The following is a 15787-nucleotide window of genomic DNA, read 5'->3' as shown; positions in this document are numbered from 1 at the left end:
TTTGTAAATGACCCCACTCTCTCTCTCTCTCTCCGCGAACTCCTCCCCCTTGAAGACGTGAATGTCCAATAAAGCCTAATTATACTCCGTAGTACCACGGTGTGTCGCTTGCCAAAATGTGTCTTCTTCTTCTGTTTGCGAAGGACCAAGGTCAAGGTGTAAGGTCATGGGAAACAATCTAACTGGGCAAAATAGTTACATTGACGCATTGATTTAACAGGAGGAAGAGATATCTTTATTCACCTGGCTGTGAATAAATGTGTAGGCTGAATATGTGGCGTTAATTCATCCGGCAGTCACATTTAGCCTATGCAAATAAATAAATGCAGGTCACTGAGTCAGTGACCTTATGAACTTAATAGTTATTAGGCCTATAGGCTATTCATGCAATCCAGCAACAGCAACTTTTTTTGTAATTATTAAAAGTTTGATCACCCTTCCTTGACTTGTGCTAATATGTGCGTGCTGTACTGTAGTATTTATTTGCCAACCAGTGAACCACATTGAATGAAAAAAAGTCTATTCGTTATTTTATATAAACCAATCAACAAGCTTGTAGAACCGAATTAATGGGTTAAACATCTTCAATACTTTAATTGACATTTTATATAGCCTACAAACTAGATTTACAGTAGGAATTCTGTAACTTTTCAAAATAAGTCTTTCTGGAAGGTTGAGTCGAGAATGCTTCTCTTTCCTAAACTTGATTTCTGGAGTGAATGAACATTCAGGGTAGACTAGAATACTAGCTGTAGACCTAGTCCACCCCTCCACTTACATGGGCACTGTCTCCCTCTTGAGGCTGTCAAAAAACAAGGAATCTGGTAGGGCCTATAATACCTTATTCTCTCAGCACTGAACACCTTTATTTGGTAAAATCAATAATAGGCCTACTTATTAATAATAAACAGAGCGGAAACCTATTGTATTAATAAACAAAAGTCTAACAAGATTTGTATATTGTCATTTAATCTCAGACATACCTATAGTCTAAGGTTTCGATAAGGATAACTGATATACTTCGGACATTAAAGCCAATAGCCAATATTCATTTTGAGAAAACTCAACTCAGAACTGCTGAAACCCTTGATAAACAGACATTGCAAATACAAGAAACACTGTTAATCACAAAAACATGCTTTTAATGAATGATTTTAGAAAATAATGAATGATTTACATTTACAACATTAAACAAGTATTTACAAAATTGAAATGGATATATTTACAAAATTAAACGAGTATTTACAAAATTGAAATGATATTTACACATTTGAAATGAACTTTATTTATAACTTTATTTCTCAACTTTAATAATACCAATAATAATTAATACCAATTGATTAGACACCTTTACAACGATATATAGCATGTAGGGATCAGACATTCCTGGGAGTAACACTGCTAAACGTGTGTATTGCACCCCCCAAAATATGCCAAAATGGCAAATGGCTGGTATTCAACCCTTGCTTTGAGTTGCATAGTGGATTGGATGATTGCACACTCCCACAGTAATAAGGAAAAAACAACACATATTGACCATTTTTACTCTTTGTCATAAAAAGCCGATCTGCAAGCTAGGCTACCATGCAACGCCTCGCAAGTGCAAGACTTTGTGAACTTGTAGATAATATTTCAGCTCAAAGTTCCTATCCTAACACTTTACTTAAAGGAATCATAATCACATTCATAATGCACTTCATATTAATAACACTTGTACAAATAAATGTATATGATTATAAACATTTATTTAAGTCTTATAATCATATAAATGTATATGATTATAAACATTTATTTAAGTCTTATGAAGTGCATCTACATGTGATTATGATGTATTGTAGACCTGAAGTCAAGCGTTACCCTCAGGCAAAACTGGAAGGGGGGAGGGGTTCACCCAGGCTAGTTTCCTGTAGGCCTAAGGGTGCTGGAGAGACAGGTTACTAGAGCACACCTTTGCTCTTATGACCTGCTGCAAAGAGGGTGCATAGTTAGAAACCTGCTTCTAGCATGGCTCCTGCAGAATCTTGAAGACGCCAAAACCTAAAAGTGACCTTTGTGATGATTGATTGGCTGAGCACGGAATGTGATGCATGATGATGTATTATAAGAGCGCCACTCACTTCACACAAGTGTGATCTTTTAGGGGCGCTAGCCTGTCCTATATTCAGCTATAGTGTAGATTTTTGTCCTAACACAAACATTAAATGCCATTGACAATGTCAATAAAAGTTACGTCATATGTAGACGAGAGAATCAGTATCTTTTCCTATATACAGCTTTTGTCCCCACACGTCTCAATATTTGCTGTTGACAAGGAGAAATTAGGTCAAATGTCCGCCAAATATTACGTACATTTGTGGCAACACAAACATTAAATGCCATTGACAATGAAGGGAAAATGTACGTCATATGTAGACGAGCAAATCTGCTAACCAATCACATATACAGCTTTTGTCCCCTCATTTGCCATTGACAATGAAACAAGAAATTAGGTCATATGTCCGTCAAATATGACGTATGTAGACGAGATCGGCTAACCAATCACATAAATTCAGAATTTTAGATGGATATACATACATGGGACATATGAACAATCACTGTTCTAATCCATGACTCGCATATTAGTTAGGCGCCAACACATACAGTATAAGAAAAGTACTGTATGTTTATCTCTGATACCATAGCAGCCGTGCCGTCTTCACATACACTGTCCACTGTCCAGTCAGCGTGCAGCTGTGATGCAGCAATTTGGGAGAGTTTGGGGGATATAAATAACTGTCAGAGCTGCAAAAGCCCATTAGTACTTACACAGGCAGCCTTCATTCTGTTTAAGGCATCAAACCTTTTCCAAATGACTGATGTCTTGAGTATTCATGTCGTGTTCGCTGTTGGTGTTGTGTCGTCGGCAGCAACACTTGTGTTTGGTAACTTTTATATGCAGAAAAGAGACAAGACCGAAGAAGAGAACATCACCCTTCTGGCTGATTGGGATGAGGAAAAAGACAAACTAATTGAAAGGCTCCTCTTGATAGAAGAGAAGATGAAGGATTTGGAGGAAGAGAGGAAGACCAGAGACATGAGAATGGAAAAGCGGCTGGAGCATGTGGAAGCACAGGAGAAAAAGAACCACCAGGCAATTGCAGCCTTAAAGGAAGAGAGGAAGAAATGGGAGGACAGAATCCAAATGATGAAAAAGAAAAAAGATGCTTTGTCACAAACATTTATCTCGGAGGGGCACAGGAATGAAGACATCAACAACGAAAGAAGATGGAGGATGTTCAAGAAGAGGACAGATACCTCTGCAGAGTAGAAGTCAAGTTGAAGACTTGTCAAACAAGATGAAGACAACAGAGAACAAGGTCCTGGAAATGTTTAACTAGAGAACTAGTGGTCAAATGAGGCGATCACGCTCCATGATGAATATTTAGGAGGGAGGAACAGAACAGGACAAGAGCAAACTGATTCTTGAAAAGGACACTTTGGCACAAACGTTTCTGCAGAAGTAAATGAAGAACATACCTTCTCCTTATCAAATGTGTGTGAACTCACACTGGAAACAAACACGGAAATCAGAACCCTCTCTGACAGGTGACACATGTGAGTGAGAATCAGTACTGACTGGATGCTGTTAGTGGGAAGGTAAAGAGGAGTGGATGGGTTTCTATATAGCAGTGACATACAGTCATTTTGTTTATTTATTTAATTTACTTTAGTCATTTCATGCTTTATTTAGAAGATAGGAGTGTAGAAAGAGGAAATTTAAGAAAGTGAGAGGAGAGACATGCATGAAGTTTGAGGGGAGACATATTCAAACTGTCCTAGCAACTTACACAGAACATTATGGTCAGTGCACTAACTGGCTGAACCATCAGGCCCCATGCAATAGTTTTATTTTTTATACTTCTTTTATTTTTTGTTTATTTTGTGATTTATTTAGGTATAGGAGGTTAGAGAGCTGCAGGAGAACCAAGGGGGGTGAGAGTGGAGACATGCGGGACACTCGTACACAGGGAACATTAATGTCACATGCTGCCTGAAACATGTTTAATTCTACACAGTATATTAATTAATGAATAAATATTCTATATCAAAATTGCCTAATGGGTATGCACTCACTCTGTCTTTTGGACGTTCGGTCAGTGGGCCCATGGCAAAGTGGTCCACTGACCACAGTTCATTATGCCCAAGACAAGTCAGACATATACCATACAGTTCACTATGACTCAGACAACCATATATAGATTTCACTGCACAACCGTGTTAGCCCCAAACAAACCGTGTCAACATCAGACTCAAACAAGAAGTTAATATTATTGAGTTGGTTTCTGAGATTGTGTTAAATTATAAGCTTGCTAACTGTACTGTGCGTTGATTAGTCGTGATGTGTCACAAGGCATGATGTCACAAGGCGTGACCATATACTTGGAGGGAGGCAGATAACTTAAATAAACTTTTACTCAGTTAAAAAAACAAAAGGAAGAAAGAAAAAACATATAAACAACCATATGGAGTTGGTTGACCATTATGTCCGAATATGTTGGTCACTCAACATGCATGTATATCAGTGTAAGCCAGCTACCACTGGTTTACACAAAGTTGATGTTGAAAGCAACTTTGTCTTGTTGGCACTGCCAATGTGAGTACCAACTCATAGGGAGCAGCGTAAATGCTATCTCAACAGCAGAGGGCAGTCAATACTGTCAACTGTATAAGGTGGCTTCATGACTATTATGTAAATAGCCTGAAGATAGCCTGGGAGGCAGTAGCTATAATTAGACTCATACTATATATAAATAAAGATGGCATCTAAGTGACTGTGTTTGTAATTGTGACCATAGGTCACAGATTACTATGAAAACCTGTCCGTCCATCGTTCTGCCCATCACGCCACCATATGGCGTGATGGTCCCTCATGCCTCGTGACATGTCATGCCACCATATGGCTGTCAGTCCGTCACACCTTGTGACACGCTCCATATATGGCCGTCTCCATATATGAAGATCAAGACACTGACCTCATCAAACCCTGGATAGCCAATTAGCCATACATGGAGAAGACTGGATCCATATCCAAGATATGGAGCTGGCCAATAACTCCACATCTGACCTCAAACCCTTAGATCTCCATATATGGAGCTGACTTGTTCTGACATTCATTGATCTGACCTCATCGAATCATGTACACTCAAGACACGCTCCATGATTTGGGGCCCTAAAGATGAATATCGACATCTTAATACTGTCCAAAGTTACGGCAGTTACTGCCGTCAAAATATGACCCCCCAGTTGGACAGTATTAATTTTAAGATGTTGATATTACTTATGTACTCATCTTTAGTGCCCCAAATCACACACATGGAGCATGGAGCTCCAAAGTTATAGTTCAGCCGCGCCCGGCAGCCGGCGAAAACTAGAGTTCTCAATAGGCCCAAAGATTAAGGCCCGGCCCTCATCAAACCCTGTACACTCAAGACACTGCCCCCGCTGCAACCCTTAGATCTCCATATATGGAACTGACCTGTTCTGACATTCCATATGTTGATCTGACCTCATCACAACCTGTACACTCAAGACACGCTCCATATATGGCCAGTACATAATTCATTCCATATGTTGATCTGACCCCCCATGCCAAAGCACCAGCGTTCGCCCAGGAGTCTGCCGGCGGCCCTTTAGGTTGAGGTATAACCTTAAAAGTGTTTGCTTTATAATATTATATGCATCAGGACTATGTTTCCCTGGGCTGATCTGCACTGCCCGGAACTTTAAATAGAACATTAACCTGAAGGATGCCGTTTTACATTTATTACATTCTGTGCCCGGTATGTAAGACATCACACAAGTGTCTATGTAGACTACACATGTGGGTTTGTCTGCATGTGTAGATGTCTTTGCCATGTGATTTTGTAGTATGTCTCACACAGTAACAGTACTTACTCTTATGACAGTGTTCCTGGGCAAAATATAACTAGGGCTTTACACCTGCCACATTTACCCACTTAATTTCCCCAAAGGAACGGCAGGGATAATGAGGTTAATTGGAAAATAATCCAAACATATACCTCTGACAGATAAACAGTACAGAGTATGTGCAGGTCAGAGATCTAGCCTACTGTATGAAATAGTATTTCTGGTGATTAATTGCCTTGTCATAAAATGAACGTAAAATGGTCAAAACATCCTGGCCAGTTTAAATAGTTCAAATAAATGAACTAAGTGTGTAAGTTCTCCCCATCTACAGTACATGTTTAGAGAAGGTTGCATGATTTGTAAACAGGCTAGCAAGATAATTATTTTCCTCATTTGTGAGAGATGACCTACACTACAGTATGCTGATGTACTCAGATGACTCCCCAGGCCTGCATGTTGATAAGCTTGATGTTGTACATCTTTGTTATTTTTAACCGTAGGTGATATATTGCACTATTTATTTCAGCAAGTGTGTTTGCAGCGCAAATGTATTGTGCCCTTTGCGGTTTTCATCTGGCTTCACAATGTGTGAAGTATTTTCATTTCTTTAATGGGGCTGGGAAGAAGGGAGTGGGTAAGCAACACTTGAGAAGATTTACAACAGTTATCATTCCATCCAGAAAGAACTTGAGAACTTTAGAAAGCAATATAGTAAAGGTATCAATGTGATGACATTTTCAAAGTTCAACGTTCTTTATAGAGACACAAAAAGGTACGCTGAAATTGTCTGGTAGTTTGTGAAAATCTTTAGACCTATCAAAATTATCAGCGGTTCCAAATCCATGCTTGTTTTCTTATCATTTTGCCCACTTTCTGTTTTACTTTCACATTTGAAATGAATATCCAGGAATGGGTGGTGGGAGACAGAGGGAGGGAAGGGTGGATATAGTTCTATTGGCCCACTGGGACCTATTAACAGAAGTTTATCATTCATTTATCATCAGAGGAAAATAAGTCATTCTTAAACTGCTACTTGTTTATACTTACTGTAACTGTAAGTTACGTTTCTCCGGTGTTGTGATGACAAGATTTATTTTACTACTACTAAGACATTTTGGGGGCGAACATAATTACGAAACCATAAACTTTGAAACCATTTGAAAATAAGTAACATAATCTGTTAAAACTTGTTTCAAACATTTGTTTTATCTACTTTTGGAACTGACCTCCTTTCAGGAATAATGCAGAACAGCAAAATACTCCTGTCTCTTCAAAACTAGACAACTCAGCACAGACATGTTGGCTGAGAGACAACAGAGTGTAGACATTCTCACACACCTTCCTCCCTTTTCCCGTGAATTTCTTCTGTGAATGCACTCACAGTTCTGGTAACAGGTGCCAGTGAATATTTATTATGAAGATAAGAAAGGAAGGAAACGTCTCAGCGTTACGGTGGATTCAAGGGAATATGCTGTGGAAGAATGACTAATAACTTCTAATGAAAGATTAACAATTATATTGTGCTATCCTCTATTGAAAGATTGCTGTTCACTGCCATCTCACCAAGTGTTACTATTTATTTAATTAATGTTTATTATCACGGGGTAGACTATTGAAGTGAACGTGACTCTTCTAGAGTGGAAAGTAACTTAGTACATTGATCCCGGCACTGTATTATACCTACCTACAGTATGTGCTTTTACACTGAATGAGTATCTTCTGTCAAATAATATTTAAAATCTGTTAAATATTGTACTTTTTAGTACTCCACTACAATCATTTGACGGCGAAAAAACATACAACTGATACATTATGATGTAATACGAAAAAAGGTCATGGTAGCACATAAAAGTAATTAAAATCGTGAAATTACTAATTACTGAAATCCAATTATTTCATTGTGAAATGGGCCATTCTGCATAATGAGTTCTTTAAAGTTTGGTACTTTAAACCCCATGAATCTACCAGATCACAATGCGTCAAAATACAATGCATTGTGAGCTTGTAGATCAGCTATTTTCCACCAAGCGATTTGGTGTAGAGGGAAAAACGAGGGCACCAAGTAAAGTATAGAACTCTGGGCCTGGGGCACCCGGGTCCCATGCAGGTAAACTAGTAGGCCTACATATAGACTTTAAGTGGTTTTAAGAAGTGGGGGCTGGAGGGGGCTGTAATAATGTTTTGGTAGCCTATAAGGGGTTTTTGATTGATTGATTGATTGAAATCTTTATTAACAGTTTGTGGAATTTACAGTACATTTTAAGCACAAACTCAATACAAAGACTGTCAACTGTGAGTGGACGACCCAATTAAGCATTACACTTGTTTACAACAGGGTCCACATTGTTCAATTCATCATAACATTTAAAGACATACAAACATTTAGAGACATACAAATAGACATTTCTCTGTAGGTAAAGAACAGAACAGGAATTCATCATATGGGAAGCAAAAAAGGGAAAAGATACAATATACAGTGAGGGAAAATGGGGTGGGGGGGTGGGGGGGATTCAGATTTTACAGAGGCCAGTTTCGAATTGCAGCCATCCGTAGGTGCCCTTTGAGAGCGGTTTTGAAGGAGTCAAGGGATTCACATGTCTTAATGACTGTTGGTAGGGCGTTCCACATTTTGGTGGCATAGGAGCGAAAATAATTTAGTCCCTTGTTTGTGCCGAATCTGGGTTGTACATGGTTTGTTGCACTCCCTCTGGTGTTGTGGGTGTGGACTTCGTTTACATTAAGGAAGTATTTAGACAGGTACATGGGTATCTTGGTGGTGTATCGAATCTTGTGGACCAGACCCATTGCAAGATGCTGTACTCTGTCGTCGACCCTAAGCCATCCCAGCCTGTCAAAGTGGGCAGGGGTGAGGTGGGTTCGGGGGGTGAGGCCAAGTAGGAGCCTGACCAGTTTGTTTTGAGAGGTCTGGAGCCTTGTTTTAAGGGCCTTTGAGGTGCTGTGGTACCAAGAGGAGGATGCATAGTCAAAGAAACCTTGTACGAGGGCTCCTGTTAAGGTCTTCAAGGTGTTTTTGCTGACCAGTGAGGAGATCCTGTAAAGGAATCTTGTTCTTTGATTGACTTTTTTGATTACGTTGGTGGCCATTTTATCACCGGAAAGATTGGCCTCCAGGATGGAACCTAGGTAGGTAATTTGATCTTTTCGTGTGATAATATTGTCACCCACTCTAACCAAGAAGCCATCTGCCTTGCTGAGTTTACTATTTGATCCGAAGAGGATGGATTCAGTTTTTCCCAGGTGTAAGGATAATTTGTTATCAGCGAGCCAGGTGCAGATTCTACCGAGTTCAGAGCTGAGGGTCTTTTCAACCTGCAGTTTGTTCCTGTCCGAGACCAGCAGTGCTGAGTCATCTGCGAACAGGAACAAGTTGCAGTCACAAGCTGAAGTCATGTCGTTAACATAAATTAGGAACAGTAAAGGCCCTAGTATGCTTCCTTGTGGGACGCCACAGCTCACTGGGAGGGGAGGGGACAGTGTTCCGTTCACCTCCACCATCTGTTCTCTCCCCTCCAGGTAGGATTGCATCCAGCTCACTGATGTGCTATCAAAACCAATAGCTTTAAGCTTGTTAACCAGTATGGAGTGGTTCACGGTGTCAAAAGCCTTTTGGAGGTCCAGCATGACCATGCCGCAGTATTTTCCAGCATCCACTTCGTGTTTGATGTGGTCGCTCAAATAGAGGAGGCATGTGTCAGTGGAGTGGGATGTTCTGAAACCAGATTGGAACTCGTACAGCAATTTATTAGTGGCAAGATACTTTTCAACCTGTTCATAGACTATTTTTTCCATCACTTTCGAGATGGAGCTTAGAATAGAAATAGGGCGGTAGTTGCCGGGTTCTAATTTACTCCCTTTTTTGTACAAGGGGGTTACTTTGGCCAGTTTAAAATCTTGGGGGACCTGTCCCTGTTTGATGGAGAGGTTAACTATGTGGGTGATGACTGGAGCTATGGAAAAGGCTGAGTCTCTGAGAAATTTGGAGGGAATATTGTCATGGCCAGTGGCCTTGTGGGGTTGGAGGGCACTCAGTTTTTTAAGTACCTCCTCGGTTGTTACCATTGCCATTTTAAAATCATCTTTACAAACACCAAGGTTTTTGTAGAAGGCTGTGATGTGCTCTACACCAAAACGCCCAGAGTGGGAGGGCAGTTTGCTAACCAGCTTTGTTGCAATGTTTGTAAAGAAGATGTTCAAGTGGTTGGCTACATCGAGTTTGTCAGTGATGAGGGTGTTATTCGATTTGATGTTTATGTTAGTAAACCTGGTTTTTAGTTTCCGACCACAGCCTAGTTGGTTGTTTAGTAACTTCCATAGCTCCCGAGGATTGTTTTAGGTTGTTGTACGTAAGTAGCGTACGTTTAAGTTAAGTTTTTATGCAATTAGGACTGACTTGTAACAAAGTATTTCAAAATTGTGGTATTGCTACTTTTACTTTAGTAAAAGTAAAAGTGGACTTTTTCCTGACTACATAGTATAAAATCCTCAGTGTAAATTTAATTGTCTGCCTAGTTCAGAATTTCTGACCATTTCTAGGTCTGCACTCATGTGCACATGACGAAGTATTTATCATTGCACTGACTGCATGCCGACCAAGTCCTGTTTAAACCAGCCCCAGACACACCCAATCACATTGCTCCATAGCTTCAGTTCCCATCTCTTAATTATCCTCACAAAACATTGCATAAGTGTAAAAAACAACGCAATTTCAAAGAACAAAACAGTTTGGAGTTTGTGTATTGACTTATAGTTGGATAACTGACATATCTAATTAAGAAAAGTACAATACAGTACATGAAGAAATATAATGTCGATAGAACAACAATAACAAGACATTGCACCTTTTCAACGGTCTGATGGAGGGTATATAAACTGATGTTTAATCTGATAATCTGGTATTGCTTGCCAGACTGTGGTCGCAGCAGCAGTGTGAACAGATTATGGCTGTGGTGATGATTGTCCTTGACTGTGGACTCCTGGAGCCATGTCTAAATCGAGTACTAATTCTCGAAATGAGTTCTGTCAAAGTGGTGGAATGGATAGTATTGCGTGCCATGGTGAGACTACATGTGGTTATCGGGTGCTGTTCGACAGATTTGAGAGAACACAGTGCATGAGAGTGGTAGAAAAGGAAATTGGAAGAATTAGAAGCAAGGGGGATTCAAAAAATATTCTGGAAGTATAATTTGTATGTTACCTCTTAACAAATAATGTATTTTTCTGTTGAGAGTAGAACTCTTTCAGCGCCACCTGGTGGTCACCAGTTTAGGCTCTGAGTGCCAATTCTCCCATTATAAAGAAAGAAAGAATTTGTAATTCTATTATGCATGTAATGTGCATGTCATCACCTGTACACCAGATTAGAGGAATTTTCAAAATATGGTTGAAAAAATAATAATAATAAATAAATAAAAAATAACATTTTTTTCTTTTTTTATATATGTTTTTTTTTAATTCCCAAGGGAGAGACGTCTTAACGCCCGTGGCATCCATTACAAAGACGGCAATAAGACGTCTTGTCGTCCATGGCACCTAAAGAGCGATAAGAAAAACAAGGTTGCACAAAACAACAATAAAAACAATGTAAAATTTGAATTTTATTATTGTTTTCAAAAATATATAAAAGCAACTTTTAAACTATGCTGTACAAAGGTCTGCACAAATGATAAAAAACAATCTGACAAATGATAAAACTGAAAATATACAATTATCTAATTAGAACAATATATAAACAAGGCATACTGTAAAATGAGGATCTCAAATCCTTACGGCATAACAGTACAGCATGCTCTTCACTGCTGTACCTAATGAAACCTATCCTTATTTGTACGTCTCTAAATGTTTTGATGAATTGAACATGGTGGACCCTCTTGTAAACAAGTGTAATGCTTAATTGGGTCATCCACTCAGTTAATCACTTAATGCATGGCCCTTACACTGGAAATAAAAAGCAAGGTATAAACCAGCACTTCAAGATTCTCACAATAATACTTTGCTGATGAATCACATGAACAAGCTTACTGTTGATCCATTACGTGGATCAAAGAAAAACATTTATAAAAACTCCACTGATTGAAATTTGAAGTTGCAGTAGCTACATCAGTAATATTATGTATTACTGTATTTGATCCCACAGTGGGAAAAAATGATATTATCACTGAAGAACAATGCAGAACACACACTCTGCGTGCAGCGTGAATGTGGTTGTACTAATGTCTCTCTTGGCTTGGCTGACCACTATTACATCCTAGACATAGTCAGTACTAGAGTTGGGGGTTGGCTGGAACTTGGGCCGGAGGTTGGGGAGGTTCACTAATGGCCTGGAATGAGAGCATCTCCGACAGCTCAGGAAAACACCTCCAGTCAACATGAGGACTGCACCGGCCCAGCTGGTAAACACTGCATTGCCAAACTCATATCTGCAGGAGAATGATGCCACGTCACGTGCACACACACGCACGCACGCACACACAGGCATATACAAACGAGATGTCAGCATTAAACACCAGCAATAGAGGTCAATCAATAAGAAACTTATTAGAACTTATGTGTATGTATAGGCTCCTATGTAGTATGTACATGTGAGATATCATTTTTGAAGTTCACATCCAATCTAAAACAATCATCTAGTAGTGTGTGTTTGTGTGTGTTTGTGTGTGTGCGCAATATACATGTAAGCATGTGTGTTACAGTATATGCATTTGCATATGGATTTGTACTTCACACATTATGTGTATATGTTAATCTGTTATATACAGTAGGCTATACTACAGCATACATATGCAAGTGCAAATGTGTGTATGTTTATGATGTTCTGTACCTATTCTTATGGTGTGCTCCATAGAAGGTCTGGACGATCTTTCTAACATACCAGGAAGTTATGGCCAAAGTCAAGACACCTAGAAGACAACGCAAAGTTAAAAAAGTAAAAAAATGAATAAAAGCGTTACTCTTGTTGGTCGAGTGTGGTTTCTTTATTCAACAGAATCTGTAAAACTACTGCCAGTTACACAAAACATATAATTTTTGACCAGTTGACTGGTTTAAGAAGATCATTGCAAACAGCCCCCTTTGATTCTGGCCAGCATTCCCTTCCTCTTGTAACCCTAACACCCTAACACCCTAACAAACTGCATCTCGGACATCAATGTCTGGATGTCAGAAAACTTTCTCCAGCTAAATAAAGTCAAAACGGAAATCTTAGTTATTGGAGATGGCCCCCACAGGGAACAAATATCTCACAAACTAAAATCCTGCTCATTAAGCACCAAGGATCAGGTAAAAAACCTTGGTGTCATACTTGACTCAAATCTAAATATCAAGGCCCACATCAGCAACATCACCAAAATATCCTTTTATCACCTGAGGAATATTGTCAGAGTCCGTGGGTTTCTCTCACAAGCTGACACAGAAAGACTGATGAACGCATTCATCACTAGCAGGCTAGACTACTGCAATGCTCTCCTATCTGGTGTCCCCAAAAAATAAGTTGCCCGGCTACAACTAGTCCAGAATGCAGCAGCACGCGTACTGACCAAGACCAGACGGAGAGCACACATCACACCCATTTTAAAATCCCTTCACTGGTTGCCTGTTTTTATCTAGAATTGATTTTAAGGTCCTTCTGCTGGTTTTTAAATCTATCCATGGTAATGCACCCACATATTTGTCCGAAATGCTCCCTGGGTACGTACCTGGAAGAGCTCTTAGATCCTCGGGAACTGCTCTCTTAGAGGTTCCTAAGACTAGACCTAAGACTAAAAGGCATGGAGAAGCAGCCTTTAGCCATTATGGTCCTGTAATGTGGAACAGCCTGCCAGTTAACCTGCGGCTCTCTGAATCCACGGACATTTTTAAAAGAAACCTTAAGACATACCTTTTTAACATTGCGTTTAATTAGCTCATATCATTATCCTTGTTTATGTTTATCTTTAATGTTTTTCTTAAATGTTTTCTTTATTTTTCTTCTTTGTTTTCCATCTCCTTTAATGTTTTTATATTTGTAAACTGTGAAGCACATTGAGTTGCACTTGCTGTATGAAATGTGCTATACAAATAAAGTTTTGATTGATTGATTGATTGATTGATTGATTGATTGATTGTACCCAAGTAAAGCAAAAACACTGCCTAATCTTCTAAAACAAGCAAACTAATTTCAACCATTTTTTTTTCATGATGTCTACTACAGTATGTTTATACTTCAATGAACCTACCTGAAAGCATGAACATGATTCCCCCGGCCATGGCCACAGCATTTTTGGTCTTGTCATTCCCATCGAGGAAGCGAGTGCATTTCATCCCCACTGTGGACACCAGCACACCCACAGAGGCCAGGAAGATACTGAATAGCATCACAGCTCTGGTCACCTGGACCTCAACTGCAGGTGAGGGAGAGAGAGTATTTAATTTTGCTTTAGGACATGAGCTTGACATGTTGAATAACTAGCATAAAGTGACACAAATTAATACAAATCGGCTAAACAAGTTTAAATACAGAGGTTCAGTGACAGTGATGCATGAGGACGTTACCACAATTTACCATTAATAGGAATTTCAATTAAAAGACAAATGATCAAACATTTCCTTTTTTTCATTTAAGTGTATATTTGTACATCTTTAAATGTTCTGATGAATGGAAAATGGAGGACCCTGATCTAAACAAGTCTTATTGCTTTTCCTGGTTTTATCCCCAGTTGTAGGCCTACAACTGTGAATAAAATTTTCAATCAATCAATCAATCACTCTCACTCACTCAGCCTATACTTACTTGGCAGGTCAAAGAGTGATTCGTGTAATTCGCAGCTCGTCTCTCTGTTGTTAAAACCTGAGCAGGTCATCCATAAGCCCTGGTAGGTCTGTCTCACAGAGGTATTGCTCTCTAACCTTTTCCATGTCACCATGCAAGTAGCGGCAATAGTTGCGCCCAGACCTCCCAGTGACAGCACGAAGCCCAGAAGTTGCAGTGCTGAGCTTGCCATGGTATCCACGCAAGGTAGATGAAAACGTAAATTAATTAATTAGGCTAAAATGACAAAAATCATGTAGAAGGAAAAAGGAGCGACCCCACTTAACCAGTTACCAGCATATATCGTCGCAGACTGACTGAGGTGGGTTAAATGTTGAAGTTGAATCTCGCTTCTGGGCTGGCTAAACAGTAGGCTGCTAAACACCGTTATCTTCCAGCTGTTGCGTTGCGCTCTCACTTTTAAGTCCAAGACTAGGCGAAGGGGAGGTTCCGACGTCACACACATCTCCAGGATTTGATGACACATATATTGTTGTAGTAGCTAGTCTATTATGGCTAAATGTCGCTGACAAATTCTGCAGAAGCACAGAGTTATGATCATGTGCAGAAGCCATGTCAGGTGATTTCCCTGTGTTTTTAAGTGCGCACAATATTCATAATTAAATTCACCATTCATTATTGAAATGTATTTTAGAATGTATACTATATAGACTATAGCCTGTATACATTTGGATAAAGGAGATGGATACTATGTCTTACTCTGTCATAATTTTAATAATAATTATTATTATTAGAATTATAATAATAGCCTTATAGCCTATCTATACAGCATATAGGCCTACGCGTTCAAATGAGGATCTAGAATACAAGGCAAGGGGGAAAATAAAACAAAACAGGAAGTTTTTCATCTAAACAAGGGAAGAGCAATCTTAAATTATCATTCCATTGCCCAAAAAGCACAATTTTGTTTGTGATTATATTAATCCAATAAGAAAAATAAGAAGTCAGAGGAGAGCTGCTCAAAATGTCACATCATTGCATTAAAAGTCCTTTCATGCGAGTTATTTCGTGTGCTGATCTTTCTGCTCTAATCGACAGTACAATGTTTTATTTGAA

General features: G+C 39.2%; 1 protein-coding gene across 1 annotated transcript; it reads right to left on the bottom strand.

Moving 5' to 3' along the window:
• Positions 1 to 12135: 12135 nt before the first annotated feature.
• LOC310860298 (claudin-1-like) lies at positions 12136 to 15110 on the bottom strand. The gene is made up of 4 exons (XM_083767138.1): positions 14693 to 15110; positions 14139 to 14303; positions 12746 to 12824; positions 12136 to 12344 (listed from the first exon to the last, which is right to left on the bottom strand). The coding sequence occupies exons 1-4, from the start codon at positions 14901 to 14903 to the stop codon at positions 12173 to 12175; spliced, it is 627 nt and encodes a 208-aa protein (XP_083623264.1). The 5' UTR covers positions 14904 to 15110; the 3' UTR covers positions 12136 to 12172.
• Positions 15111 to 15787: the final 677 nt, after the last annotated feature.

The sequence above is a fragment of the Protomyctophum parallelum genome, assembly GCF_964188405.1.
Source record: "Protomyctophum parallelum genome assembly, chromosome: 6".
In the NCBI taxonomy this organism is placed as follows: domain Eukaryota; kingdom Metazoa; phylum Chordata; class Actinopteri; order Myctophiformes; family Myctophidae; genus Protomyctophum; species Protomyctophum parallelum.
Note: the sequence above shows the minus strand (reverse complement) of the source record. Positions and strands in the feature narration are given on the sequence as shown.

Excerpts from the sequence above, each read along its gene's own strand:
- LOC310860298 (XM_083767138.1), bottom strand. The coding sequence starts at position 14,903 with ATGGCAAGCTCAGCACTGCAACTTCTGGGCTTCGTGCTGTCACTGGGA. Across the intron at positions 14,304-14,692 it reads ATCACTCTTTGACCTGCCAA|TTGAGGTCCAGGTGACCAGA; the intron begins GTAAGTATAGGC and ends CCTCACCTGCAG. Across the intron at positions 12,825-14,138 it reads AATCATGTTCATGCTTTCAG|GTGTCTTGACTTTGGCCATA; the intron begins GTAGGTTCATTG and ends GTTGTCTTCTAG.